Source organism: Esox lucius, chromosome 21, assembly GCF_011004845.1.
Source record: "Esox lucius isolate fEsoLuc1 chromosome 21, fEsoLuc1.pri, whole genome shotgun sequence".
Taxonomy (NCBI): Eukaryota; Metazoa; Chordata; class Actinopteri; order Esociformes; family Esocidae; genus Esox; species Esox lucius.
In genome coordinates, this window is record NC_047589.1 from 6,059,630 (window position 1) to 6,087,450 (window position 27,821).

General features: G+C 39.8%; 2 protein-coding genes, 1 pseudogene and 5 gene segments (V, D, J or C); 5 read left to right on the forward strand and 3 right to left on the reverse strand.

The window, feature by feature from the left end:
- LOC105008451 overlaps window positions 1-27,821 on the forward strand; it is a 966,635-nt gene that overhangs the window by 695,043 nt on the left and 243,771 nt on the right.
- Window positions 1-27,821, forward strand: part of LOC106024145 — a 458,405-nt gene that overhangs the window by 369,615 nt on the left and 60,969 nt on the right.
- Window positions 1-27,821, reverse strand: part of LOC117593618 — a 530,161-nt gene that overhangs the window by 336,830 nt on the left and 165,510 nt on the right.
- Window positions 1-27,821, forward strand: part of LOC105009329 (Ig kappa chain V-III region MOPC 63) — a 784,483-nt gene that overhangs the window by 240,406 nt on the left and 516,256 nt on the right. The window lies entirely within an intron of this gene.
- Window positions 1-27,821, reverse strand: part of LOC114829915 — a 587,221-nt gene that overhangs the window by 178,868 nt on the left and 380,532 nt on the right.
- The window catches only part of LOC114829916, a 334,989-nt gene that overhangs the window by 4,174 nt on the left and 302,994 nt on the right, over window positions 1-27,821 (reverse strand).
- LOC117593615 lies at window positions 11,598-17,936 on the forward strand (annotated as a pseudogene).
- Window positions 18,071-21,271, forward strand: LOC114829913. Its single transcript, XM_029116221.2, has 3 exons — window positions 18,071-18,319; window positions 19,726-20,008; window positions 20,363-21,271. Exons 1-3 carry the CDS (start codon window positions 18,234-18,236, stop codon window positions 21,005-21,007), a joined length of 1,014 nt encoding a protein of 337 aa, XP_028972054.2. The 5' UTR covers window positions 18,071-18,233; the 3' UTR covers window positions 21,008-21,271.

Genomic DNA, 27,821 nt, shown 5'->3' on the forward strand with positions numbered 1-27,821 from the left:
TTATTATTCAGCGTAATCAACTGAGGTCATTATTTTAAAGCATGCTCACTGGGGCAAATGGAACAATACGGAGAGGAAGAAAACAGAATACTTGATAAAATAACATTGGACAGAAACAAAATGAAACACAGAACCAAAACAACAACGTGACGTTCGGGTAGACATGGACAATAACATTTCCCATCTGTAATGGGGCAAGAGTCAAAGGATGCGTTGGAGCAGAGGAAAGCAGTTTGTAAGGAATTGAACCGTTTTCCAGAAGGTTTGTGTAACAGTGAGGTTTCAGGTTGTAAGACCTTGTGCTACCTTTCAAATGGCAGTCATTTTTTTGGGATATATGAAAGTCATACACTATGCTACAAAATAAATCTACATGTAATTTTTAATTTGGATTGGGCTATCATTTTCCTTTTACTGAGAATGCAATTTATTTGTTGTGTTTATATGAATTTTCAAAATATGTTGGTAGTATGAATAAAAAACAATATATGTTTCTAATGGTGGACAGGGTTGAAGGCGCAGTCATATTTCCCTCAGATCATGCAAATCACAAAGAATTTGAAAACATTGTCGGTGGGGTCCGGGGGTTTCAACCACGGTCTCTGGTTCATGTGGACCACCGGGGTGTGCATGATCCTGGCTGTGCTGACTGTTCATGTTGGGGTACTGTTGGTAGGTCTGGTACGCAGCCTGGTGGGGGTGGAGGCTTCCGCTGGGCCAGGCGTCTGGACGGGGGACCTCCATGGGGCAGCTGTGTTCCAGGAATCCTGCTGCTCAACACATTCCCATACAGCTGAAGAGATCAGGGCATGATTGATAGGAGAGCCAGATATTCCATACTGACCTGTAAGCCTGCTGTGGACACGTACACACGGACGTGTGTCCTTACACATACTGCCACACACAGACTCTGCCCGCTGCCTGTAACCGGATCAGCCAGTCACTTCCTCGTGTTAGGCATAGCTGGATAAAGAATTCAGAATCAAAGAGGAGTCCATGATAAGCCCCTACCTCCACTGTAACGTAATGGCACCGCAGCTCCTCTTCCTGTTCTTGTGGGGATCACAGCCTGTGTGAGGAAAAAGTAGAGTTGCATCAAAACTGGCAACTGCTGACTGAGTCATAGTGTACATGTCTATAAATATCCAGACCAGTAATCACTAGACTCACATGGTTGATTTTAGCTAATATCCAGACACTCCAACAAAGCGATTGGTACATAGTTCTTGTTCCTATGGGGATCACAGCCTGCTTGATGCAAAAGTAGAGTTGTACCAAAACCTGCCAACGCTGACTGAGCCATAGTGTACATGTCTATAAATATCCAGAACTGAACTGTAATAACTAGAATCGTACTTATCTAATATCCAGACATTCCACCAAAGCGATCCGTATGTAGTTTGTGTTCCTATGAGACTCACAGCCAAAAGTAGACCACCAAAACTGGTCACCAACCGGAGCGCATAGTGTAGGCTACATTTCTATAAATATCCAGAACTGTAATAACTAGAATTGTCCGCTTTCCTTTAGATAAAGATCTAGACATTCTAACAAAGCGATCCATTCATAATTTTTGTTCCTATGGCGATCACAGCCTGCATGAGGAAATAGTAGAGTTTCACCAAGTAGCCACCTCTGACTAACGCATAGTGTACATTTCCATAAATATCCAGAATACCAGTAATTCCAGTAAGTAATTACTAGAATCATATGACTGACTTTAGCTAATATCTAGGCATTCTAACAAAGAGATTGGTACACTGTGTTCTTATGGTGATCACAGCTTGCATGAGGACAAAGTGGATTTGCACCAAAACTGACCACCATTACGTGCGTCTTTAAATGGAGAATTCAACTCTTCCTTTGTTTGTAAGTCCTCGTTGCCCAATCAGAAACAACGCTTCTAGTATGCCATAACGCCTGGAAACATGACCTCTATGATGTAGGAATAATGGGTTAGGGTTATGTCAATAATAGCGATTACCAATGTAGTTTTTGTTCCATTTATGCAAAATAGCTCTTTGTTTTCAACCCAAAACATTTCAGAACTTATATTTGACCATCACCAACGAGCTGAGGAAGGGGAATTTGTCCAGGAAATGACAGTGACCATTCAGCTCAGACAGGCGACTGTGTCAAGACCCATCCGGATTACAAGTATGTCGCTATTTATGATTTATAGAACCATATTACATCGTTTCTTTTGTAAATATGATATAAAAATATGTTCTGTCAACATACATTGGGGATGTTCTTTGGCATTTGGAAAAAATGTGGGTATCTTACGGATTTTAAAACGACAAGTAAATACAAACTGCGCTACCGGTCCTATGCTGGCAGCTGGTGGCCGTTTGGTGTCATTACATCAAAACAGAATGAAGTGTCTCTGTCAAAATAATGAAATACAGGCGGTAAATCCAAATGTTTGAGGGGAACACATATTTCTTGTATTATTAATATTCTTCATTAGTTATAGCCTAAAACAATGGAATATGACAGTAATGGCATAGTGGTAACAGGAAATGCCATTGAAACTAAACTTCATTATTGATTCAAAAAAAGATTATTATACCATATCGCAGAAATGTTCTCTGTAGAACACTGTTTTTGTCTGTCCAACACATACATTTTCTAAATGGTTTCCCAGAAATGGGTTTTTATGTGTTTTTATTGTAGCTGAGTGGGTAATGATTACACAGATATATTATACTTCATAATACCTGTTACAGAATTAATGTAGGACCCAAAATGTCCAAGTATTAAAATCTGTCTGAAAATCCCTTAGTACTTAAGGGGGCCAGGAGGGTTAATGTGACTTAATGACAAACTAGTATGCAAAGTGTAAATGCGGAAGGGGATCAGTCCTGGGAAGGCAGAGCAGAAAACGGGTAACAGGTAACACAGGAAAACAAACGCTGGAAACACATGAAAAGACAAAACGATCTGGCAGCAGGCGAACAGAAAACACAGACATAAACAGACAAGGGGTAACAGGAACATAGAAGACACCTGGTGGGGGGTGGAGACAATAATGAGACAGGTGAAACAAATCAGGGTGTGACAATGGTGGAAAAATCTGTCTGCCTGTCTTTGAAAAAAACAATTAATCCCTGAGTGCCTGATGTGGAACGCCCTCTCAAATTTGCTGTGGCTGTAGTAAAAGAACAGGGCTATTCATCTCAAACATTTCTGGTTTTCATCCTTTTGCTTAGGATTGGGAATAAGTGACACCCAGAGGTGGGGGACTCGAGTCACATGACTTGACTCGAGTCTGACTCGAGTCATAATTTTCAGGACTTTGCTTGATTAAAGTATGAAATTGACTTGACTTGACTTTGACTTGAGAACAAGTTACTTAAAACTTGACTTGAAGTGGAAGACTCGACAATGACTTGAACTTATAATAAACAAACAGCAATAAAATGATTTTATATGTTGTGACATCAGCAGCACTAATCAGCGTTTAACGCTGCACAATTCAAACCGCGCCAAACATGGCAGACAGTAACGTTAGTCGAGCTCCACAAATAGTATCGTTTGGATACAAGGACTTTGAACTGGACCGTGTGAATAAAAACAGATTTGCCAGATGCAAAATATGCAACAACCTCAAATTGTATTCGTCATTTTAAGAACCACAAGGAAAGGTAAGAAAGTAATCTCTTTATATTCAGTTTCACTAAGATCTATAACGATTAAGTTACTAATGTAATGAATTAATCTTTTCTGTTTGTCATAATTTGGCCTTGGTTGCATATTATGTTTTTTTTTTTTTCTTGTTAGAAATGTGACCATTATCATTACTGAATACATCTGGTAAATAGATGTAAGGGAATTTGACTATAACAGTGGCATAGCCTGAATTTTAATGTTGATGGGCATCTTAAAATGAGCGGGCATGTATATTATTACACGTAGGCCATAATGTCTGTATTAAATGTGCGCATTTTCAAGTGTTTGTGGACTGCGTGTGGAAACTAAAAAGCCTTGTGCTTACACCATAACAGTTAACTTTACTGCATGAAAGGCTAACATGGAGGCGCCGATGTGATTACTAGCACCTAAACATTTCGAATAGTTTTTTTTTTTTACTCATACAGACAAGAATAATTACAGCGTAATTACATATTAGGCAGTTTTTCAGTCACAATAATTAGTTTATAAAGTTGTTATTAGCCCTTATTACATGGATTGGCTGAATTCCAGTGCAGAATGCGTGTTATTTCTTGATAACAGACCGTTGCCATGAAAAACAGCGCGTTGCTATGGACGCAGCAGGATTCTAACCAGAGACGGAACGGACTATTTTCTTTAGAGGAAGCAATACAATCGTTTTTAAATCAATAAATTCCTTTTGAAATCAATATTTTGTGTCAAATTATTGATTTATTTGGTAGGTAGTGTTGAAGTCTAACACTTCCCCGAGTTGGTTTGTTGGAAAGGAGAATAAAACACCAGGAGTCAGGTCAATTACCGTATCATATGTCCATTTATTACAGAAGCTTCTGGAGACACGTGTCGCCGCACAATGTCTAAGGATCAACAGTCAAAACATAATTTTTATACTTCTACTACGCCCAAAAGATAGGGGCGTTAACTTACAAAGCAAGTGTGCCATTGGCCCAATCCCAGTTCTATTCCTTATAGGATAATTACAAGTATCCCCTTGCCCCCCTTGTGGTTTCTGTCTTGTCTGTCCGACTATGTGTGTGCGCCTCTAACCTGTGACCTGTTTGTCACAAAACAGACATACTAAATCTTTCTCTCCCCGGCAACCGCTTGAACAGGGTTTCCTATTCTCCTACTTGCTCCTTCAGTTTCAGCTCAGTTACAAACACTTAATACTTCGTTTCATTTCCTACAACAGTTTATAACAATTCACTAACTTATACAATCAATACATCTACATTGGTTACAACAGCTTACAACAATTCACTAGCTTATACAATCAATACATCTACAGTAGCCATGTAATAAGCGGGATAAGGTATAGCGAGGCGGTTGTTATAGCGAATACAACCCCTTCAGGCTGATTCAAGATACCGCGGAGGACAAAAATATTTGATTTTGAAATCGAGCTTCGCACCGAGCGCACATCAGAAACAGAGGACAGTGTGTGTGTTCATCTCTTTAGTAATGTGACTTGACTTGAAACTTATAAGGACTCGACTTGACTTGCTTAGGGTGAACCTTTGACTTGACTTGCTTGATTTATCTGAACTGTGACTTGAGACTTGACTCGAGACTTGTGGTTAAGACTTGAGACTTGCTTGGACTTGACCATGTGTGACTTGTCCCCATCTCTGGTGACACCACTCCAACCTGAGGACAGGAGTATCCCATCCCTGAAAGTGACTGGGTTTGACCACTTTGTATTGGTGGAACTGGATATTGGGCTGTTTTATAGATACTTCTGAAGAGTCCAAAAATGATTGTAACAGATAAAATATATAGGTTGAGTATACAATTGCATTAGAAATATGAAAGATAACAGTTCTCCAGGAATTTTACATTTTGCCAGAGCTGAGATGCATACAGAGAAGCTGAGCAAAAAGCATGAAAGAACATTTACAACAACTTACTTTGGTTTATATCTAAAGTTGTGGGGGTTGGATAGCTACCTAGGTAAAGACCAAATGAATGGTCCTGAAAAATAGTTCCCCAATCCACAAGGCTCACATTCCCGTCTGTTCTTCCTGGCACCGTAGGGTAGGGTAATTATGGCATGACCTTTTTGTCCTGTATTTCCGACCCTAGATAAACCTCTATAACACATTAACATTCCAATGATATCTTACGACAAGACACAAAGTGCTAAAACAGAAATTGAGTACATATAAGTTCATTGCTATAATTGACAATTTTAACGGAGAAATTAGATCAGATAAATTAACGTTACAAGACTAGATGGTTAGGACTGGAATTGGAAAGATATTACTCACTATTGCAGTGTATAGTATTTACCTGGGCTTAATTTTAATAAACATAGCAGTGTATAGTATTTACCTGGGCTTAATGTTAATAAACATAGCAGTTGATAGTATTTACCAGGGCTTAATGTAAATAAACATAGCAGTGGATATTATTTACCAGGGCTTAATGTTAATAAACATAGAAGTGGATAGTATTTACCAGGGCTTAATGTTAATAAACAAAGGGCACCTATGTAGAAAGTGAAGAATATCCCCTGACTCTGATAGACACTATATGTAAGTGTCCTTTTGTGTTTGGCTCAGGATCTCTTACCATCTCCTGTTCTGTCACCTCTATGAAGTAGAATCTGGGATCACATCCTGTATATGGAATATGTGACCAAATCAGGTTTGACTACAAATTCCTCTCAGAGGTTTATAAAAGCAAGTCTACCTCACTCTCTCTTCCAGTGAATGGTGTTGGTTAAAGTACCCCTTCTGTCATTCTGGGTCTTTCTTTCTCTCTACCTTCTATTTGGTTTAAGGTCATCAGGCCATGCATCTTGTGTCATGCTTAGATGAATGCTTTGTTTATGTCAACTACTGTATTAGAATGTGACCTGTATTGCCTTGTTTTTATGTTATCATCAAATGTTGAAAATAGATTACTTTACAGATATCCATGTACTATGAAATAATTTTCATGTAAAACTAAACTGATGGATCTGCTTGGTGTATATTTACTGAATAATGGTGAATGGAGAAAAGACCAGAATCTTATTTGCATAATGATGATGCTCTGTATAGACAGCACATGATTCAGTGATCTGGGAGTGTTTATAACCCTGTGATTTTAACACTTCATGACTGAGAGCTGTCCTTCATGACAACTGAACCCACAACAACCATGACTTTTATAACCATCTTTATCTGGACACTTGTCCTCTTTTTCAAAGGTAAGATTTGTTAAATGTAACGGTGAAAAATATTTTTTTCTACAGAAAGGAATGATATATGGCAATGCTATTATTTATATTATGTACAATGTTTTACTGTGTTTTATTCCATTAATATGGGTCTCCTTATTTTATTTTACAGAATCCAGAGGACAGTACATACTGACTCAGTCACCTGCAGTTCAATCTGTTTTAACAGGAAATTCAGTTACTATGAACTGTAAAGTCAGCAGTAATGTGTATAACAATGATTTTCTAGCCTGGTACCAACAGAAACCTGGAGGAGCTCCTAAACTCCTAATTTACCGTGCAAGCACACTTCAGCCTGGTACTCCAACTAGATTCAGTGGCAGTGGATCTGGGAGTGACTTCTCTCTGACCATCAGTGGAGTCCAGGGTGAAGATGCAGGAGATTACTACTGTCAGAGTGAACACTATCCCAACAGTGTCTGGGTGTTCACACAGTGATACAGAGCCGTACAAAAACCTCCCTCAGTCAGACTGCACAGTGACTGAACAGTTACAGCTGGGACCTACTGCAGGTGTTGAGGGGGAAGAGACAGTGACATGGAACACTGGACAGTAGAGGAAGTCAACTTTAAATAAGATTAGAAAATATAATTAGATCACATGTTCTCCATCATCTTCGTAGTCCGGGCACAGACCTATATAATGGGGCTTAAATGACCAATAAGGGCTCCCCAGATATGCCAGCAGCCATTCACCCGTCAGCTTCTACACACACATCAGTTTCAATGTGCATCACATAGATGGACGACACATGTCTGTCTGAGTGAATGACACCTGCAGGTAGAATGGGGGCACCGATGTACAAGAAGGGCCAGGGGCTCAAGCACCCCTTGGGGTCTATCTGTGCTCGTGTCTGGGGGGCAGAGAAAATTACATGGAACACTGGTCAGTAAAGGTCAACTTTGAGGAATGTTAGAAAGTAACATACACATCACATATTCTCCGTCATAATCATTATTGACACAAGGTCTTATAGTGGGATTGGGAGAAAAAGGGGGAAAATAAAAAACACAATGGGATACTGGATTAATTCATCATTATGACTTATGCAGAACAAACAATTGCACAATATGTTTTATGATTGATTACAAAAACAAAACAATCTGCTATATACGGTCAGTCAGTACCTCAACATTTGATTCACTGTTGTCTGTGATTCAAATGAACAAGCTAATTTGTGGGAAAAACATTTAGAATCTTAATTTAAATGAGTATTTATTATTACAAATATATTCATGGTCCATTCACGCGTGTGGGCTTTGATAACATCACCTGGCATTAAGTTAACCACAAAGCGGGGCATGCCTTTGAAAATGAAAAGCCAAATGGCTTTTCATCAATATTTTAATATTGACAGTGAATGTACATACTAGTACATGAAAATTCAAATGCAAATCACATGATTGCATTGTAATTTTCCTATTGACCAAAATAATGCAGGCAAAAGTGGAAAATGAAAAATGCAATGTGGGATTGCATTAACATTTGAAGTAAGTTAACTTTACACTTCCAAAATGTACATCCAGTTCAAATCTAAGGTTTTTATATTGTCCTCTGAGCACATAAGATGTCCATTATTGGGCCAGCTTGGTCTGCCTTCAATCAACCCTAAAAAATGCTCACTCCATTGGCTTCCGGTGCGGTTTAGGGTGGAGTACAAGGTCCTGCTGTTTGCATTCAAGGCCATCAATGGACTGGCCCCGGCCTACCTCGCCGAATTAGTAACGGTCTACCAACCTGCTAGAGCTCTCCGCTCCTCTGAACACACCTCTCTGGTCATTCCCAAATTCAAATACAAAAAGTTTGGAGGCCGATCATTTGCAGTTCAGGGCCCAACTCTGTGGAACGCTTTACCACCATCCCTGCGTAACATTACCGTGTTCAGTGTTTTTAAAGCGCAGTTGAAAACACATCTGTTCAGACAGGCTTTTAACACGTAATCTCTGACTCGTCTGCTCATTTTATATATTTTATGTGTATGTATGTGTATGTGTGTGTATATGCGTATACATTTTTATTCATTTATCTTATATTTTTATATGTTTTAATATTTTTTATATTCTGTTGTCTACTGAAGCTTTTAATGGAAAGCGCCTTGTGCACCTTTTGGCTGTTGTAAGGCGCTTTACAAATAAAATTTGATTGATGATTGATTGATGTATTTCTCAGTTTGAGAGTGACTTCCTGTTTAATGAGGAACTTGGTGGCATATCGAGGCTTGTCAAGATTTTCACGTCCAAGTGATGAGGCAAAAGACTGAACTGCAGAAGTATTGTTTGATGGCGAGGCATTTGTCGGACTTGTCTAACTGTCTGAAGATGCACAAGAGTGTCTAGCTTGCGTTAGAGATGAGGAACACCGTTGGTGAGTTGAACTCAAATTGTTGTCATCGCTGCTATCATCCTTGAAAGGATCATCATCCAGTACCTGGAAAAATCAAGATGAGATCGGACACAAATGCGGGAGGTTAAGGCTAGACAGGTGGGGGAAAAAGCACGGTCACTTAACAATATACAGTCAAATCAGTTATACAAATCAGCATCACAAAAATAGAGCTAATTTATTCTTACCTTTTCCTCGGACGAGAGACCCAATTGCCAAAGTGTTGCTGCGTTTGATATCGTAAAGACTGCCGTGATCCTCCGGTTTGGTCTGGTGTAGCGTGAGCTGCTCGGCCTGTAGCACTGACTTGTGAGTTGCTCCCTGGTCTGAAAAGTTGTCTCATTTCACTTTCCGCTGTGCTGTGAACAACGTTAGGTGCAGATGAGCATGTCATTTTCAGCTCAATGGAAGAAATAGTATCAGAGGATGTTAAAATAGTTCTTAAAACTCCAATGGCTTGCTGCAAAGCGTTCATCTCATCTCCGTCCATGTTGATCGCGACCTGAACATGACCCAGCTCGAGTTTCTCAGCCAATCACAGGGTGAGGTTGACAGCCAATCACTGTGCGAGAAATGTTCTGCCATCAGTTTCTACTATACTCCTTCCGTTTCCACTAAACTTTCTCTCACACACACACACACATTCTTCTCTCACATACATATATTTTCTTTACACATGCATACATTTTCTGCTTATATACATATATTATTTAAAATTGTGACTGCTTGTGCATGAGATCAAAAATGTATGAATATGTATGTTAAATATAGAAATATGAGAGAAACATATATTTGTGTGTGAGTTAAAATACAGAAATATAAGAGTAAAATGTATGAATGTGTGAGTTAAAAATAGATTCTTATGAGAGAAAAAACTGTATGTATGTTAGAGTGAAAATATATGTATGTGAAAGGAGAATGTACATATGTGAGGGGGAAAATGTATGTATGTGAAAGTAAAATGTATGTATGTATGTATGTATGTATGTATGTGTGAGAGTGGAAATATATGCGTGTGAAAGGAGAATGTTTGTATGTGTGAGAGTGAAAATATATGCATGTGAAAGGAGAATGTATGTATATGAGAGGGCTGCAAGATCTTTAGTGACCAGAGAGTCAGGACACCATTTTACTCTCCCATATGACAGTGAACTCCCTAACAGGCCAATGTCTTCTTTAATGCTTTTGTGTTTTGGGATTTGATCTTCAGACCAGATAGAAGAGTGCCCCTTACTGGTACTTTAACTCTACTTTCAGCAGCATCTCATCTTTCATCCAGGGACCAACCAGGACCGACTCTGTTTAGCTTCATATACAAACCATCAGTGGGATGCAGGTTTCTATGTTGTTGTCATCATCATCATGGTTGTGACGTGATACATTTGTCATGTTATAAAAGTGTATCTACAAAGTTAATGAAAGTATTGAAACACACATCAGTCTATATGAGTGAAGTTGAGGTTACAGAAGCATCAGGCCCTCAAATGAAATCCCCATATTCAAGTATTGATGTGATCATCTAGCATTAGATTAACTGTCTTCATGAACAGATTGCAGACCATGAATACAACCTGATCCTGGTCTGAAACATAAGACATGTGCAGTACATACACTAATATGAAGGATGTTGAAGTGTATGAATGTATGCTTATTTATGTTTAGATAACAAAATAACATCTGTTTATCTGTACATAGGAAGTCACATTCATTCAAAGTGCAACAATAATTAGCCAATGGGATTACAGTAATTCTGTCCTCTATGTCTATAAAGCTGAGGTAAGAACGGAAGTTCTTTGAGATGAGATTGAGTTCATTAGACATTGTGTCTGGAGACTGAGTCTGTAACATCATGAACAACAGACCATCAAATGCTGCAATAAATAATTTAATTACTCTCTCCCTTGAAGACCGGGTACACAATCATTATTTCAACCACTATATGAAATGGCTGATTTCTAACAAGGCACCCGCATCGAATGTTATCATTGGATTGAATGGGCGTTATCAGTGGTTATCAGCCTCATAGATATGGGTCCGAAGGGGCCTGCTAAGCCTACTGGTTGGCTCAGAAGGCTTTTATCATCCATTCGCATGGTTAATCACGGATAAATACACGAGAAGACTCCAGATCCAATCCCAGACGAATCCAGGTCGCTGCTAACCGGAAGTCTGCTGGATAACAGGGATATGTACAGGTAAGACCATTAAAATCAGAGCCTTTAAACTGAGATAATTTAGTCAATAAGCGTCGTCAATAAGCTTCAATAAGCGAAAACAATACAGAATTATTTTTTTAAATGTTTTGTGGTGGCGTGACATTAGTATTGACAACGTTATGGTATTCGTGCGGTTATCACAAATACCCCAAACAATGTCCTTAATTAATTATGAACCTGCTAAACCACCTGTGCTACCCTAACCATAACCATAACCTGTCTCAAATAACACCCTCATCATTTGGGACACTCAGTTTTTGGAAAACAATTTGGGACACTAAACTGCACGTAAGTCGAACGTTATTATTAGCCTACTTGCTTTACGTTAGCATAAACGTTACTAAGTAGCATGTTTTTCTTTTAGTAAATGTCTCCATTAGCTTGAAAGTAAGTAGTTGTCCACACTGTACACAGTGTAGACAGTAAGGCCTATTGCATATATTGTGTAGCTGCTCATTAACGCTTCACTGAAGCTATATCATACTCATACTGAGTGAAATATTCAAACCCAAAACGTGTTTTTATGGCTGCACCATGGGCTGCACCTGTAGCATTGAAGATACATCAAATGGACTCCAGGTGTTCTGAGCATCATTTTATATGCATACCCATGAATTTAAGCCTGCCATGTTTGTTATCAGATGACTATCAATCTATTAGAAATAGATAGACTGTGGTGTCTCTGTCACTTTTTGTAAGTGATCAGTGAGGGAGGCTAACATAAACATAATTGCTGTCCTCAACCTTGAACTTCAAAAATAATACCCAAAAGCAGAGGTCTGTGTGAATATCTATATATCTGTCTGTCTATATGTATGTATGTATATATGTATGTGTATATATTTATTTATGTTTTTCTGTCTGTGTAACGTTAATATCTCTTTATCTAACTTTTTCCGTGTCCCTTTAGCATCAATTTCCTTTTATTGTTATTCCAGGGCTGCTTTAAGTCCATGGACTTTTGTGGTAAGTTTGTTTTATTTCTTACCATACACTATGTCTATATTGAACAATCCAAAATTAGGTTTTGGACCAAGCTGCATAGAAAGTGTGCCTGTATACAAATCTGTCATGTGCAAGTTTCTCTCTGTTTATGTTTTAGGTTGAAGATGGCCCAGAGAGGTAAGCCTTACAGTTGCTAATATAGGAGTATTAGGCGAGTGTGTATGAGAAAGATAGTATGATATTAAAAATCCATACTTACCAATGACGCTTGTTTATTACTGATTTATTGCTGACCAGCTTTTTCTTTATTATTAAACAAGAGAGAACACAAATTCATGAATCACAAAGGGAAACTTTGAAATCCTTTTTTGAGGAGGGAATGACACGGGTTGGTTCCCCCTCATATCAAGAGCTGCATCAGCGACTGGTTTGGAAACCAGTGTCATAGAAGTAAGGTTTACTTTAATGCCACACTTACAATCAACATATCAAATAAATACATCATTCTGCTGTACTGCTGCTATGTTTTTGTTAACACCCCTTCTCTTCTCTGCTTATCTTCATAGTCCTCAGATTCATCTACCAACCCTTATAGAGCTGGTTCAGGTTTGCCTTGGACCAGCTCTTAGTTATGCTGTTATAGTTTTAGACTGCCGGGGGACTTCCTTCCTCTGACACAATGAGCTCCAATCTCTTCCATCTGTGTGCATTCATGTCCCAGAAATGCTTGTTACTTATCAGCTCTGGGGAGCTTCTTCCCAGGAGTCATTATGTTTTCTCACCCCGCAGTTTTCCTTGGATTAGGGTGGCACCGAAATCATGGTTGCAGCTGCTGCCTTGGTCCTGCTCGACGCCCTGCTGCGCCCTGCTATGCCCTGCTGTGCCCTGCTACGTCATGCTACGCCCTGCTGTGCCCTGCTACACCCTGCTATGCCCTGCAGTGCCCTGCTACGTTCTGCTACACCTTGCAGTGCCCTGCTACGTCCTACACCCTGCTACGCCCTGCTACACCTTGCAGTGCCCTGCTATGTCCTACACCCTGCTACACCTTTCAATGCCCTGCTATGCTATAAACACACACACACACACACACAGTAACTCTTGGGGGGAATGATTGTAATTGTTAGGTCTTTGTAAATTATTGTGTGGTCTAGACCTACTCTATCTGTAAAGTGTCTTGAGATAAAGGTTGTTATCATTTGATACTATAAATAGAATTGAATTGAATTAAGTTTTATTGGTGTAATACATTTTTTTTTTTGTGTGTTGTCTCTCTTTCAGAACTGGATTGGTAACTACAAAAGATCCTTTAAAGCTTCTTCAAAGCCCCGGCCGCCAAAACAAAAACTTTACAGATGAGAGCTTTCACCTTACATTCTCAAAAACAAAGGTGAGAAACAATATTTAATGGATGCTTTTAATTGTTATACTAAATGGATTGTTGTTGTACATAGCGGCCCACAATCAGGGGTTCACAAGGGTCATGAAGCAAATTTTCAAGAAAGTATTTGCCAAGTATTTCACAGACTGCTGTGTCTATTGAAAAGAATCATCATACTGCAAACGTTATCTTGTTTTTACAGTGTTGTTACAGGGTTTTACAAGCCAAGTGAACCAGTTTGTTGGACAGATTGTCAGATTTTCTCTGTATGAATTTACTATATAAAGACAAGGACTAAGGAGTTAAGTTTGTTCTGTGCATCTATTTTTTTTCTCAGGCACAATGAATGATATTAAGGGTAGGTGGTCCACATTAAGAGAAGAAGTCAAGCAACAATATGTTCAGGAGGCAGCAGCACTGAAGGCACATAGGCAGACACAGGACCTTAGCCCTGAGATGAGGGAGCTTAAAATAAAAGGGCATCTGAAGAACCTGAAGTTAGAGGTTTGGAAAGAAGGGTCCTTTGCTAGGCATTAGTGGTATCATTATAGTATTAGATGTAAGGATGATTGATGGCAGTTGTGATGTGAGCAGTAATGTGACAGACAATTGGAGTGTTTATCTGTAGATTATTTTAGAATTTCAAATTAATTAATTCCAAATAAACATTCCATCTGATTTTTAAACATGTAGGGTGTACTAAATCAAGTCCTCCGATGATTCACATACTCAAACCATGTCCATCCAAATGTATGTTATAAGCAATTATGAAACATGAGATGGCAAACATAAGCGGTGCATAATCGCAACAACATATACCCTACATAAAAGAATAAACACTGTAAAACCACAATTAATCTGTAAAACAAAGTATATGGGTCAAGTGTTTACAAGGCTATCAGCATCAAATATTCTCACATTCAAATGATTGTCGAAGGCTTATACCACCCCTCTCAAACTAAATCCCTACTGGTTGAGCTTGTCTATTCAGATGAAGGTTGTCAATTGAAACATTAGTAGTCACATATGGCTATGAGTCCATTAGACTCTGTGTAAATGGAGCTAATGTATAGTTTATGTAATCTCCATAAGCACTTATTTCTCACCTGTGACAACACTGTTTTCATAGAGATTGCCTAGCCCTGTTAAGAGTTGTTTCTTCAGTGTATGTTGGATTTTTAAAATTAGTGTTTGTCCATTTTGTTTATAATCAATTATTTAAAAGTTTTGTGTTTTGCTTGTTTCTCTAAATATTGTGAAGGTGTCCAAGCTTGAGGCTTTGGGTGTGGAGACGGCCATTTTATCCTTTGACAATCAAAAGGCCCGTTTAGAGGTCTTTGAAATGAGTAGCAAGGAAGCCACTGTGTTCAACGGACACAGTGAACAATTTTGCACTGCATTTCAAAGGTAATATTGGTTGTATGAAAGTCCACAGAAATGGACCCAGCCCCATAATAGTGCAAATATACATAAAACAGTTTTATTGAATTAATTGTTGTCTGTTTTCGCATCTGCAGCCAGCTCCTCAGCCACAACACCCACTACTAAAGATCCCATCATTGTGCTTTTGAAAAAAGTGCAAGATCTTTTCAACCAAAGATATAGTATGCATACGTTCAAACACTTTTTTAGACTCATGTTAAGAAATGCCTTAAAGTTATATCTTGATAACCTAATATACCTTTAAGAATCTATGGCATTATTATCCAGTTAATAAATTATGTTTCTAATGTACCCATCAACCATAAGATTATGACACTTTAACAAAACTAGCTTTCAACAGGAGGGAAGTCAGAATTATCCAACTGTGTAATTGAGTAACATGTGCATGCATGTGTGTGCCCATGTCTTTCAGAGGAGGCCGGAGGTACTGGAAGGCTCCCCTACCAGTCCCTTGTGAATAACAAGACAACGATCAAAGTTGCTGGGCTGCCCATTGGACTTGACATCAAGAAGCCCTCCTTTTACGGAAGACACCAATTAGAGGCCATTTTGGCAGCTGCTGAGCAAATTTCATTTGAAATAAGTAAGTGATATTAACAGTGGCTGTTGTCTTTCTTCACTTGAGTTCCTGCAGACCATTTGGCTCTATGCAAAGTGGGGAAAATAAGTTAACTAAAGAATAATACAGGCCTTCATGTGAGTCTTTGTATAGTGCTGGGCCACTGCAGACATCTAGAACAGCTTTATTGCATTTTGTTATATATTGTACATGCCTTTGTCAGTTTGTAAGGGTTGTGACAATATTCCTCAGTTGGAGTTTATCATTATAGTTTAACACGTTTTCTAAAAAGGCACCTCTCCAGAATATCCTATAATTGTATAGTTGAATGGGATGGCCCTTGGCAACGGTTTACATCTTTTTCATGTTCATAAAACTATTCAGTAATTCAATTATATGTCTCCTGTGAATTATATATCTTAATTGATATTGCTATGTGATTATTTGTTCTCCAGTAATGCAGGAAGACCAATAATGTTTTATGCTCATATTACACGTTTTCCTTTTTTCGTAAACATATCAATTAGATACAGCACAACGCAACCCCACTGACAAGGCAGAGGGAATGTCCGAGCACATGGATGCAGAAGGTATGCTGAGTTGTTTTATGGACTGAGTAGCTGGAGAGGTGGCAGTTCACCTCCTGGGCACTGCCAAGGTGATCTTTAGCAAGGCCCCGAACCCCCCCAACTGCTGGAGATCAATAGAAAATATAAATTAAAAAATTGAATTCAATTTAAATGAATATTTAACATTAGACTTAAGAAGCACATTTCACTAGATATTTAACTTTTGTAATTCAACCTCATTTCACAGCATATTTGACCCCTGTCCACATTAATGTCTGATGCAAATTATATGATTCACCTTTGTGTCATCGTTGAATGTCTTTAAATCAACAGACACGGCAGTTTGTATCCAGAAGAAGTCAGTGGAACAGATCTTTGAGGCCATGTGTGGAAATGTTATTTCTTGCAATCTTAATACATTTTGAAAGCCAATTGCTACAAATCAGTTTTTAGTATTGGTTAAATTAAATGAAACTTCTGAGGTCTGCCATTGACATTTGACAGAGAAAAGCTCACTTGTTTGAAAATTACAATATAAAGATACAATATTTATCCAAGTGACAAACAGCTTCCATAAGCTTGATATCCTGATCATTTCACACTTTGAATTGGCTGTTGAGATTCAGATGTTTACTATATCCATATTATGCTGCCAAATTGCATTAAAGATTTTAATTAAGATTCAAAATTTGTATCAAGAAAGATTTTATTGTGTTTTCTTTTATGTTCTTCATGTGCACAGCAGATGGAAGGAGAGTCCTCAGAAACAGCCACTAATGTAGCCCCCATGATGACTGCAGATGAAGGTATCTGTCCAAACTGTGGTTATTTATATTTAACCAGGAAGTCCCATTGATACTAATTATGCCTTTTTCAAGCAGCAAAGATAAAAACAAGTAATTTCAACAGATTACAATACTGCAATACGTAATCACAATTATGTTATTACAGATGAAAACTGGTTGAATGTGATTGAACCTAAAATGCATTTCATTTAGGTGCAGTCCAGCGAAAAAACTGAAGTTGAAACAACTGAAAATAAACTATAAGAACAAAGGTTGTGACATGAAAACTAGGGATATTTCCAGTACAACGGTTACAGTTTTTCCCAATTGCTAAAACACAAAAAGTGAATGCCCAGATCAAAGCGTCAAAACCGTACCGTTTGCATGCATGTCTTACACACAGGCACCAAATGAATAAACACATTGTAGGCATTGCACTGCAAACAATTGTGCAACACACGGTGCAAAACACTACACACAGTGTTGTATGTTACACATGTTGGAAAATGAGGAAACACTTTGCATACAGCACATCCATTCAATAATAAAAACACATGCGACAATAGCAACACCCCCGCACACACAGTAAAACACCTAACCGGTAATTGAACACCAATCAGTCACAGCTGTAGCACTATAAATAGAACTCAGGTATGTGCACCTGTCGTGATACAATTGCGAATATGGAGGCCGAAGGACCAAGGGGAAGGAGAAGACGAGGAAGAGATGGGGGAAGAGGGAGAGGAGAACGAGGAAGAGATGGAGGAAGAGGGAGAGGAGAACGAGGAAGAGGGAGAGGAGAACGAGATGGGGGAAGAGGGAGAGGAGAACGAGGAAGAGGGAGAGGAGAACGAGATGGAGGAAGAGGGAGAGGAGAACGAGGAAGAGGGAGAGGAGAACGAGGAAGAGATGGGGGAAGAGGGAGAGGAGAACGAGATGGGGGAAGAGGGAGAGGAGAATGGCACCAACCTGAACGGGAATCAGGCAGACGCATAACTATCACTGACGACATCAGGGCCACTGTGGTGGACCATGTCATCAACCATGGCCTGACTATGAGGGTGGCTGGGCAGAGGGTCCGGCCCAACCTCAGCCGCTTCACGGTAGCCAGCATCATTCGGACATACCGACAAGAAAACAGGTATGTCCTGAATTAACGCCAAAGGACTGCACAGTGAGGTCTGCTACCCGACCCGAGCCCGACGGGACCCGAAAAATGTGCGGGTTTCGGGTCGGTTTCGGGTTAATGTTTAATGAACAGCCTCGGGTTCGGGTCGGGTTCGTAAAACTAAAAAGTCTATATATAGTTTGCGTGCCGTGTGCTACTGTGCTTTGCCTGCTTGCTGTGTGTGTTGTGGTGACCGGCACGCGAGAGAGAGAAAGTACATACGTGCGCAGATGTGCAATCAATGTGCATATGTTACACAGACACACAGGTGCTCCTCTCTCTCTCTCTCTCTCTCTCTCTCTCTCTCTCTCTCTCTCTCTCTCTCTCTCTCTCTCTCTCTCTCTCTCTCTCTCTCTCTCTCTCTCTCTCTCTCTCTCTCTCTCTCTCTCTCTCTCTCTCTCTCTCTCTCTCTCTCTCTCTCTCTCTCTCTCTCTCTCTCTCTCTCTCTCTCTCTCTCTCTCTCTCTCTCTCTCTCTCTCTCTCTCTCTCTCTCTCTCTCTCTCTCTCTCTCTCTCTCTCTCTCTCTCTCTCTCTCTCTCTCTCTCTCTCTCTCTCTCTCTCTCTCTCTCTCTCTCTCTCTCTCTCTCTCTCTCTCTCTCTCTCTCTCTCTCTCTCTCTCTCTCTCTCTCTCTCTCTCTCTCTCTCTCTCTCTCTCTCTCTCTCTCTCTCTCTCTCTCTCTCTCTCTCTCTCTCTCAAAAAAAATAAGAAAAAAATAATATATATATATTTATTTATTTTATCATTATAATATCACAAAACCGTTTTGCGCATGTGCTACCGCTCTCGCGCGCTATTTCAGTCACAACAACACAGACAGCAGCAGTTTGACTGTTACAACTGTTCGACCACAGCAAAGTTATGCAATTGGTAAGTTAAGTTTTTTTTCTCTTACTGCTGTGCTGATGGGGCCGCTGCGCCTATGTAACGATATTTGTTTATCGTTTTAAGCAATCATTAAATACATATTGCAAACGTTTTTTTTTTTTTTTTGACCTCGGGTTCGGGTCGGGTTCGGGGTTAACATGTAAATGTAACTGTCGGGTCGGGTCGGGTTAAATGATCGCGGGTACGGGCCGGGTTAGGGCTTCAGTTTAAAGCCCGTGCAGACCTCTAAGTACCCACACAGCAAATTGTCTAGTGTTAGTGTAGATTTTCCAGTGTTACAGTAATTTAACACTTTTACAGTGGTTTACATATAAACCCTGGGGGAGTGTTAATTTGACTGTAACTCTGAGAGTGTTAAATTTGCGTTTTCAAATTTGCTGTGCATCAGCGTTCTGGCTGAATCTGGTTATACAGTATTTCACCACGTACAGTATGACAGTACGAGATGGGGAACAGAACCTAACCATCGACACTAATCATGAATTGTTTGCAGAACTGCCAGGCGACCTGCCGTGGGAGGAAGGCAACGAGTGTTCACCCATGCCCAGGAACTGGCCGTTGTCAACCTTGTGGTGGCAAACAACGCCATCACCCTGCGCCAATTGCGTGAGCGCATCCTCGAAGACCAGGCAATTTTCCACAATGTGCACAGTGTCAGTACGACGACACTCGCCCGGGTCCTGCGGGAACACCACGTCAGCATGAAACAACTTTACAAGGTTCCATTTGAGAGGAACAGTGTTGCAGTCAAGAACCTTCGCTATGACTATGTGCAGGTGAGTGCCACAGTACCACTACAATGGCAGTTGTGTGTTTACATGGATATATACCTTGCAGTCGCCCCCTTACTGCAAAAAAAAAATACTTAAAAATCTTGTTCCATTGGCAAAATGTAAAATAAGCTCACCATCTAGATTGTTTTACCTGAAAACAAGATAAATTTGACTTTTTTGCCAATAGAACAAGATTTTTAAGACAAGATTTTTTGCAGTTGGAGGGACACTGCCAACATTTTGGTGATATCCGAATGTGTCCAACCCAATCCACAGTCATTGTGCGACATTGTAGAGGCAGTATCGCTGTATTCAGGAACACAATAGTGACATTTTGGTATATGCATGTTCTGTTAGACTGTCCTGGCCTTCGATGCGGCAGCGCAGCAACATGAGTACATCTACATAGATGAAGCTGGGTTCAATCTGGCAAAAACCAGACGTCGGGGCCGGAACATCATCGGCCAAAGGGCCATCGTGAACATCCCCGGGCAGCGCGGGGGCAACATCACCATGTGTGCCGCCATTAGTGGTCAAGGGCTCCTCCATCACCATGCCACCCTAGGACCCTACAACACTGCACACCTACTGGCATTTCTCGATGCACTACATGCTGTGGTCACACAGGACAGACCAGGGCAGCCCATGTTTGTTGTCATCTGGGATAATGTCAGTTTCCACCGGGCTGCTCTGGTCCGGGACTGGTTTGCCAACCACGACCATTTCATGGTGTTGCACCTGCCCCCTTATTCCCCGTTCCTAAATCCGATCGAGGAATTCTTTTCGGCATGGCGGTGGAAGGTCTATGACCGCCTACCACATGTACGCGTGCCGCTCCTGCGAGCGATGGAGGAGGCATGTGGGGACATCGAGGTGGGGTCGATCCATGGGTGGATACGCCACACACGGAGATATTTTCCCCGTTGCCTGGCAAGGGAAGACATTGCCTGTGATGTGGACGAGGTGCTGTGGCCCGACCCCAATCGACGACGAGATCCTTGACATGGACCTGCAATAGAAACACCTACACCAGATGTTCAATACTTATAGTAGTTCTGCACCTGTACACTGAGTTTTGGTTGTGGAAATAAACACGGTTTACAGACTACAAATGTAGGCAGTGTCTTGAGTACAGTTGACCTGTGTGTTGTGTTTGCTTTGACTGTTTATATTGCATGTGCATGTGTGTTTCCTATCGATACGAAGAGGGCCTTTTCAAGTTAGAGTGTTACGTTTTGATTGCAGAATGTTATTTTGCATTGGCAGTTAGATGTTGATCTCCAAGTGCTGTGTCAAGAAATCTTGTGTGTTGAGTTTTGACACAATGAGTCAAATTTTTAATTTTGTGTGTAAGCAATTGAAAAAAACTGTAATATACTAAAAAGGCCAGGTCTGTTATCTATGGGGAAAAAACACCAGTTTAGTGTTTTTTGACCATGTTACAGTTTTTTTGGATTGCTTAAGCACGATTTTCAAAACAGGGCCCGTGTTTTCAAAACACTACATACAATAAGCACAACCACACACCTAGTTAGCAAAACACTACAGATTCTTTGCATAAGTAAACACTCTTATAAAAACTATACACTTCTGTTTAAAAACCACACTTTGTTACCATATGAAACACACACGTTTCACATTACTATACTCTGTTTGCACGAGTTACACTCTGCTGTGATAAACCTAAAACACTTTGAGCACTTCTACTTCCCTATGATTAGAGTAGGCTACCATCAACAAAGTACAAATATAATGTAAATTCACCAAACACTACACAAGACTAATGTTGCAGACTGAAGAAACTCATTTATTTCTCAACACGCCCAAAATGTTGACATGGAGATTCATAATACTGTAACAAAATGTCACTTTACATATTGTACTGTAAGTTTACTGTAAAAAAAAACTAAAACAAAAAAAACATAGACATTGTCTCTTCGCCTAGCTGGATCTGGCCAGAGAATTTCATCAACATCGCAGGCAATGTTGTCATTAGCAAGACACCTTGGAAAGAAATGTTTTGAATGACGAATCCATCCTTGCATTGCTGCTACCTCCATCAAGTCACAGGCCTCCTCCATGGCTTGGATGAGGGGTACCTCAGCCTGGAGACGGAGATCATATACCTTCCACCGCCATGCCGAGAAGAACTCTTCTATAGGGTTGAGGAATGGAGAGTATGGTGGAAGATATAGGACGGTGAAATGTGGATGTTGCTGAAACCAGTTCTGAACCAGAGCAGAGCGGTGGAAAGACACATTGTCCCAGACAACAATGTATTGCATATTATTGATTTGATTTGCTGCTGTTATGTTGTGCAATTGGTCCAAGAATGTAAGTATGAGTGCTGTGTTGTAAGGGCCCATATGGGCATGGCGGTGGAGGACCCCATTCTGTGTAATGGCTGCACAGTGTTATATTACCCCCACGTTGCCCTGGGACATTGACTATAGCCCTGTGGCCAATGATGTTTCTTCCCCTCCTTCGTGTTCTCGTCAGGTTGAACCCAGCCTCATCTACGTAAATGAACTCATGATGGATCTCCTCTCCATCCATTCGTAAAACTCTCTGAAGAACAGTGTCAGGCAAAATTGTGTAATTCAGTGTAGATGTAGTATACATATTACAGTACAGTAAAAGATTGAGACACTATGCAAGATCACACTGCTAAAGTGAATACATACCTCTGCATAATAATGCCGCAGTCGTTTCACCCTTTCGGAATTGCGCTCGAAAGGCACTCGATAAATTTGCTTCATTTGAATATGGTTTTTATTTAGGATGCGTGCCAGTGTTGATGTAGAGACCTGATGGATATTGTTGAAACTGGCGTGGTTATTGACAATGTTAGTTCGGAGCTGATTGAGTTTTATAGCATTGTTGGCCAAAACCATGTTTACTATCTCCCTCTCTTGCTGTTCTGTGAACATAGGAGGCCTTCCCCCTTGTCGTTCCTGACCCTCAATCCTATGTAGAAAAAAAAAAAAAAAACTGTATACAATAGTACAGTAATTTCACAGGAAAAGGTAACAAAAGTGCTGATAGTGCATAGAATACAGTACTGTAAGCAGTTACTGAAACCGTGCAGATGTTTTTGATATGATGATATTTATACAATACCTATTTTCCAGTCGAAATGTTCTTATCACACTTGCCACTGTGTATGGGCTTAGATTTGGCTGTACTCGCAGTCCAGCCTCCCTCAGCGTCAGGCCGTGGTTGACAACGTGGTCAACCAGTGTTGCACGGATCTCATTTGTCAGATTCGGTCCTCTTTGAGCACCTTCTTGTCTTCCTCTTCCTCTACCTCCAGCATGGCCTCCATCTCTTCTTCTTCCTCCTCCTTGTCCTCCTCCTTGTCCTCCTCCTCGTTCTCCTCCTCGTTCTCCTCCTCGTTCTCCTCCTCGTTCTCCTCCTCGTCTGACTCTTTCCATTGTGCTTGAAGACTGATGAACTCACCTGCTGCTTTTTATAGTGCTTATACACCTGATTGGTGTGTCTTCAATTAAGCAAACATGTGTTTGCACACCTGATGACTGTGTTGAACCAATTGGTTGGACGGTGTGGTAATTTGACAGTCAGTGCTTTGGTATTGCAAGGAAGTGACTTCATGATAGATGTTTGTGTGTAATGTATGTTAAGTGTGTTTAGTGTTTTGCAAATCACTGTGTGTAGAGTTTTGCAACAAGTGTGAAGTTGACAATGTGCTTAGAGTTGTGCAAATATGGGCTGATGTTTTGCTTCTTGATTGTAAGGTTTTGCTAATAGTGTACTACTTTTAATTTTAGTGTGTAAGCAATCCAAAAAAACTGTAACTGTTGTACTGTGATAAACTGAGGGGCAGGTGACCTGATAAAATGTGTCAGTTAATAATTACTTAAATTAACTCACTAATTTAACCTTTTCAGAAATTATTTTTTCATTTCCCAGCTCCTCAGATCTCTGCAAGGTAAATCCAGACGGCTAGGTAGACTATCTGTCCGATCTGAGTTTTCTGTTGGATGAATAAAACAACTTTTGAACGTACACAAGTTTGAGTTTTTTTACTCTTTTGATGGCCCCCACCGCATCCCTACAAAACACACACACTACGTTTAAAAAGAACACTGGAGCGTTTGGTCAGAAAGTCCAGCTCTTGTGAAAGCTCATCCGAACTCTGGTGCAGGCATAGATATAGAACATTGTTCAGACCTGCAGGTCTGTACGGATGGTATATAGGCCTATGTATACAGATTTACAGGCCTTGAGTTTGACACTTGATTTAAAGCCTTTTATCATTTTCATTAAAATAGACTTCATTTGAATATTGCCACTACATGTCTTTGGATTACACTTTACTGTAAGAAGAAGACTGTGATATTTTCATTTACCCTAGTTAAGATTCTTTGTACTTTATTTAGTTGTTTATTGGCACCATCAATGTGGTCCCTTTCAAACAGTACAATGTGGGGAACATTAAAGTTCTATTGTACTGAATCAGTTGAATTGAGTACACATGTTGTAAATAAAAAGTAGCCTATTTCTCAGTTTCATTATTGGCTCACCTATTCAATACCCAGGGTCACAGTATGATTTGATGTTTTATATAACTTAAACGTATTTACCACAGTCTTACTACTCAGTCTGTTAGAATTTTCTTGAAAATTGAAGAGAGGGTTTATGTCAGAGGAGTAGTAAACTTATGAAAACGTAGATCCAAATGCCACTTTTTCAACCCAAATCCAAATGCCACTTTCTCTCTATTAAAAAGACACATGTAATAACCTGTGATTGTGTTACTATACAATTAAATGATATGTTATTTATATCATTTAATTGTATAGTTCAAAGAATATGTGGCTGGGGATAGGCCACTTAATATTAAATCAGCATTCTTAAAACATAAACTAATTTCTACATTAAGTAGGCTACCATATGGTTGGATTTGATTGTAAAGAGGCTATGCTAGATTTGCCAAACATAACTGAAGAATTTAGTTGCTCACAGTGACAGGTGTTGGAAGGAGGAAAATGTTAAGGGAAAAACTAAATATTTGCCGTAAAGCTCAAAATAAAACATTTCAATGGAGGAATAAATACAGAGAATACAACAGGGCCTATTGGCCTACAGTATGTGTCCTCTTTGTTTTGAATACTAGTAATAATAAACGTTTGATTCACAACCCTAATAGCAGCATTAACATAAATAGATATGCATGCCATGTGTGTCCCGAACAGAAATAAACTGTGTGTGTGTGTAGTAAATCTGTTTCACAGTCAGAAACAAACAAACAAAAAGCTTCATTTTATATATTGAGCCTTGAAAGTGCTCTCTGAAACTAGACCTGAGATGGCTTGTGTCCGTGAAATGAGAAAATGTAAACTTTGTTGTAGAGTTGAACCAAATACATCGTTGGAAAGGTCTTGTCCTGGAGAGTAACATATTTTAGTATAAAGATGGCTCCTGCTTTGAATGACCGACCTTTGAAACGTCACCCTGGTGCATGTTTTAATGGTTGTAATTCAGTAACTAAAGGGGTTAGAGACATGGGACCAAGTGTTATAAAAGCTCTTGGCCTCCTCTATCAAGTAATTATAGTCAACAACTGGGGGTGCTGTCAAATGCTGTTAAATTTAACAAATATTTGAAATATGATTACATAGATGTGTTTACTATACACATAAACCCCTCACTCTACTGTCATCTCAATATTTACAACCTCCAATTGTAAGAAAAACGGTAATGTTTTAGAAACTACAACTCCCTGTAGCCACGCCATGTAGCTTGATACAAATCACCGTTGTAGTTTTTCTGGTTTGCAAATTAGGGTTGTAAAATAGGGTTGTGAAAAGATATATCTACTGAATATATCAAATATCTAGTAAAGCCAAACTAGTAATTACACGGCATCTAGATGTTCTATATTAAGAAGAAGTAAATATGTTGGTTTTATTTCAGATATACTGTAGAGCTCAACATTGACCACCCACTTTTTTAATGGCTCTGGTTCCGGAAGTGTTTTTCCCCATTCAATTGTTTCATTGAGGTATAGCCACCAAAGCTGGCTATACATTGAGTACAACAAAGCTTTAAAAAGTTACTTAGACACCAGCTTCTACAAAAAAAGTTTTTTTTGTCCAAAAACAGCTTGTTTAAATAATTCACAGCTCAAGAAAAACAAACATGGACTTTTTTGCAGTTAGACTAATCAACTAATCAGCAACACAGCATCAATTAGACCCTGATCAGTTACAATGAAAACACACAACCTAAACTTTCAGACTTTGATTAAATTTGGTTAGCGCTGAATTAAGGAGACATTTTGAATGATAAATAGCAAAGCATACAAGCTTGCTCAAACTATTAATTAAAAACTAGGAAGCAGCAAACCAGCCCTAGTCATGACTGCTTACAGTGCTAGCTGCTGTCATCATCATCACCATTGTATACCAGTGTCTGTACGCTTGGCATGGGGAGGTCCTGAGACAGGTATGGGTTTTCTGGGACGACATAACTACGTGCTGCAGGAACAATGTCTGGTACATGTTGGTGAAACATCACAGTGGGATGATGTAGCTTTCTTTCCAGCTGTTTGAGACGTTGAATGAGAGCAGCTTTTGAACCAGGCTGCTCTGTGTCATTGATGGCAGAGCACAGAAAGGCATGCTGCTGATTGAGGTGTTCAGTTACAGTTCTCATTTCCTGGTAAAGCATGTGCTTTTCCTCAGCTGCCTGTGTCCTCACATATAAGGCATCAATTCCACGCCTTTTCAGACACCTTGAAACATCATCTTCTTCAATCTAGTAAAAGACATAAGGAAACAAAGTGCTATCTCATGTTAGCAGGTGGTTGATGAAAATGATTGGCAGGTAGTTGTGGTTACTAAGCGGTTGTCAGATGGTTACTAGAATGATTACAGTGTGGTTACTAGGTTTAGGTAACTATACTTACAGTGTCATCAGAGCAGAGGTAGACAGGCCAAGAGGTATCGCATGCTTCCTGAAAATCAATTGTTGCAGGGAAGATGCTCATCTGCGGTGGCCACTGAATACTGTTGTATTCCTTGATTGCTTGTCTCAGTCTCTTGTTGGAGTTGGCTACCTGCTTGGACAGTCTAATGGCAATGCCCTGCCCACCTGAAACAAAGTTAGAAAACACACATGCAAAGAAATGAATTCATTAGTTTGTATTATGGTCCTTTGAAAAGCTGGATTTTAAATTGTATCTACTTATCCACAGCACTTTACCTGGATATTTTCTTTTCAGATGGAGGAGGACTGCTCTCTCCCTTGATTCAGTTCTAGCCTTTCATATAAGTTGGCCTCTGAGGTCACGGTCAACATCTTTAAGGGTAGACTGGAAATCTAGATCAGATTATTTCCATCTTCTCTCAATGCGGTGTTTTGTTTCAATGTTCAGCAGAGAGTTGTCAATTCTACAATGGTCAGCAAGTAATTATTATTAAATGTTATTTAGACACTTGATCAGAGAACAGCAACAGACAGATTCAGCCTACTTACTCTGTTTCATCCTCCATGTACAACTCACGAGTCCCAGATCTATACATTTCAAGAAGTACAGCACAAGAATTAAGTAGTTACCTACCAGAAATCATTACTGTGGTACACCTGACCAAACACTGGTTTGGTGGTACTGCAGCATTATAGCAACTCTTCATTTATAACAGGGATCTTCAACAGGGGGTCCTCAGAGTCAATGCAGGGGGGCCCCTCCAAATTATTAAATTGTTATTAAAGAAATATCCAAAATTGTTGGGTCTTAAATTGAATCCAACAAATTATTAGTTGAGCTGCTTATAGGTGGGCCTAAAATAAT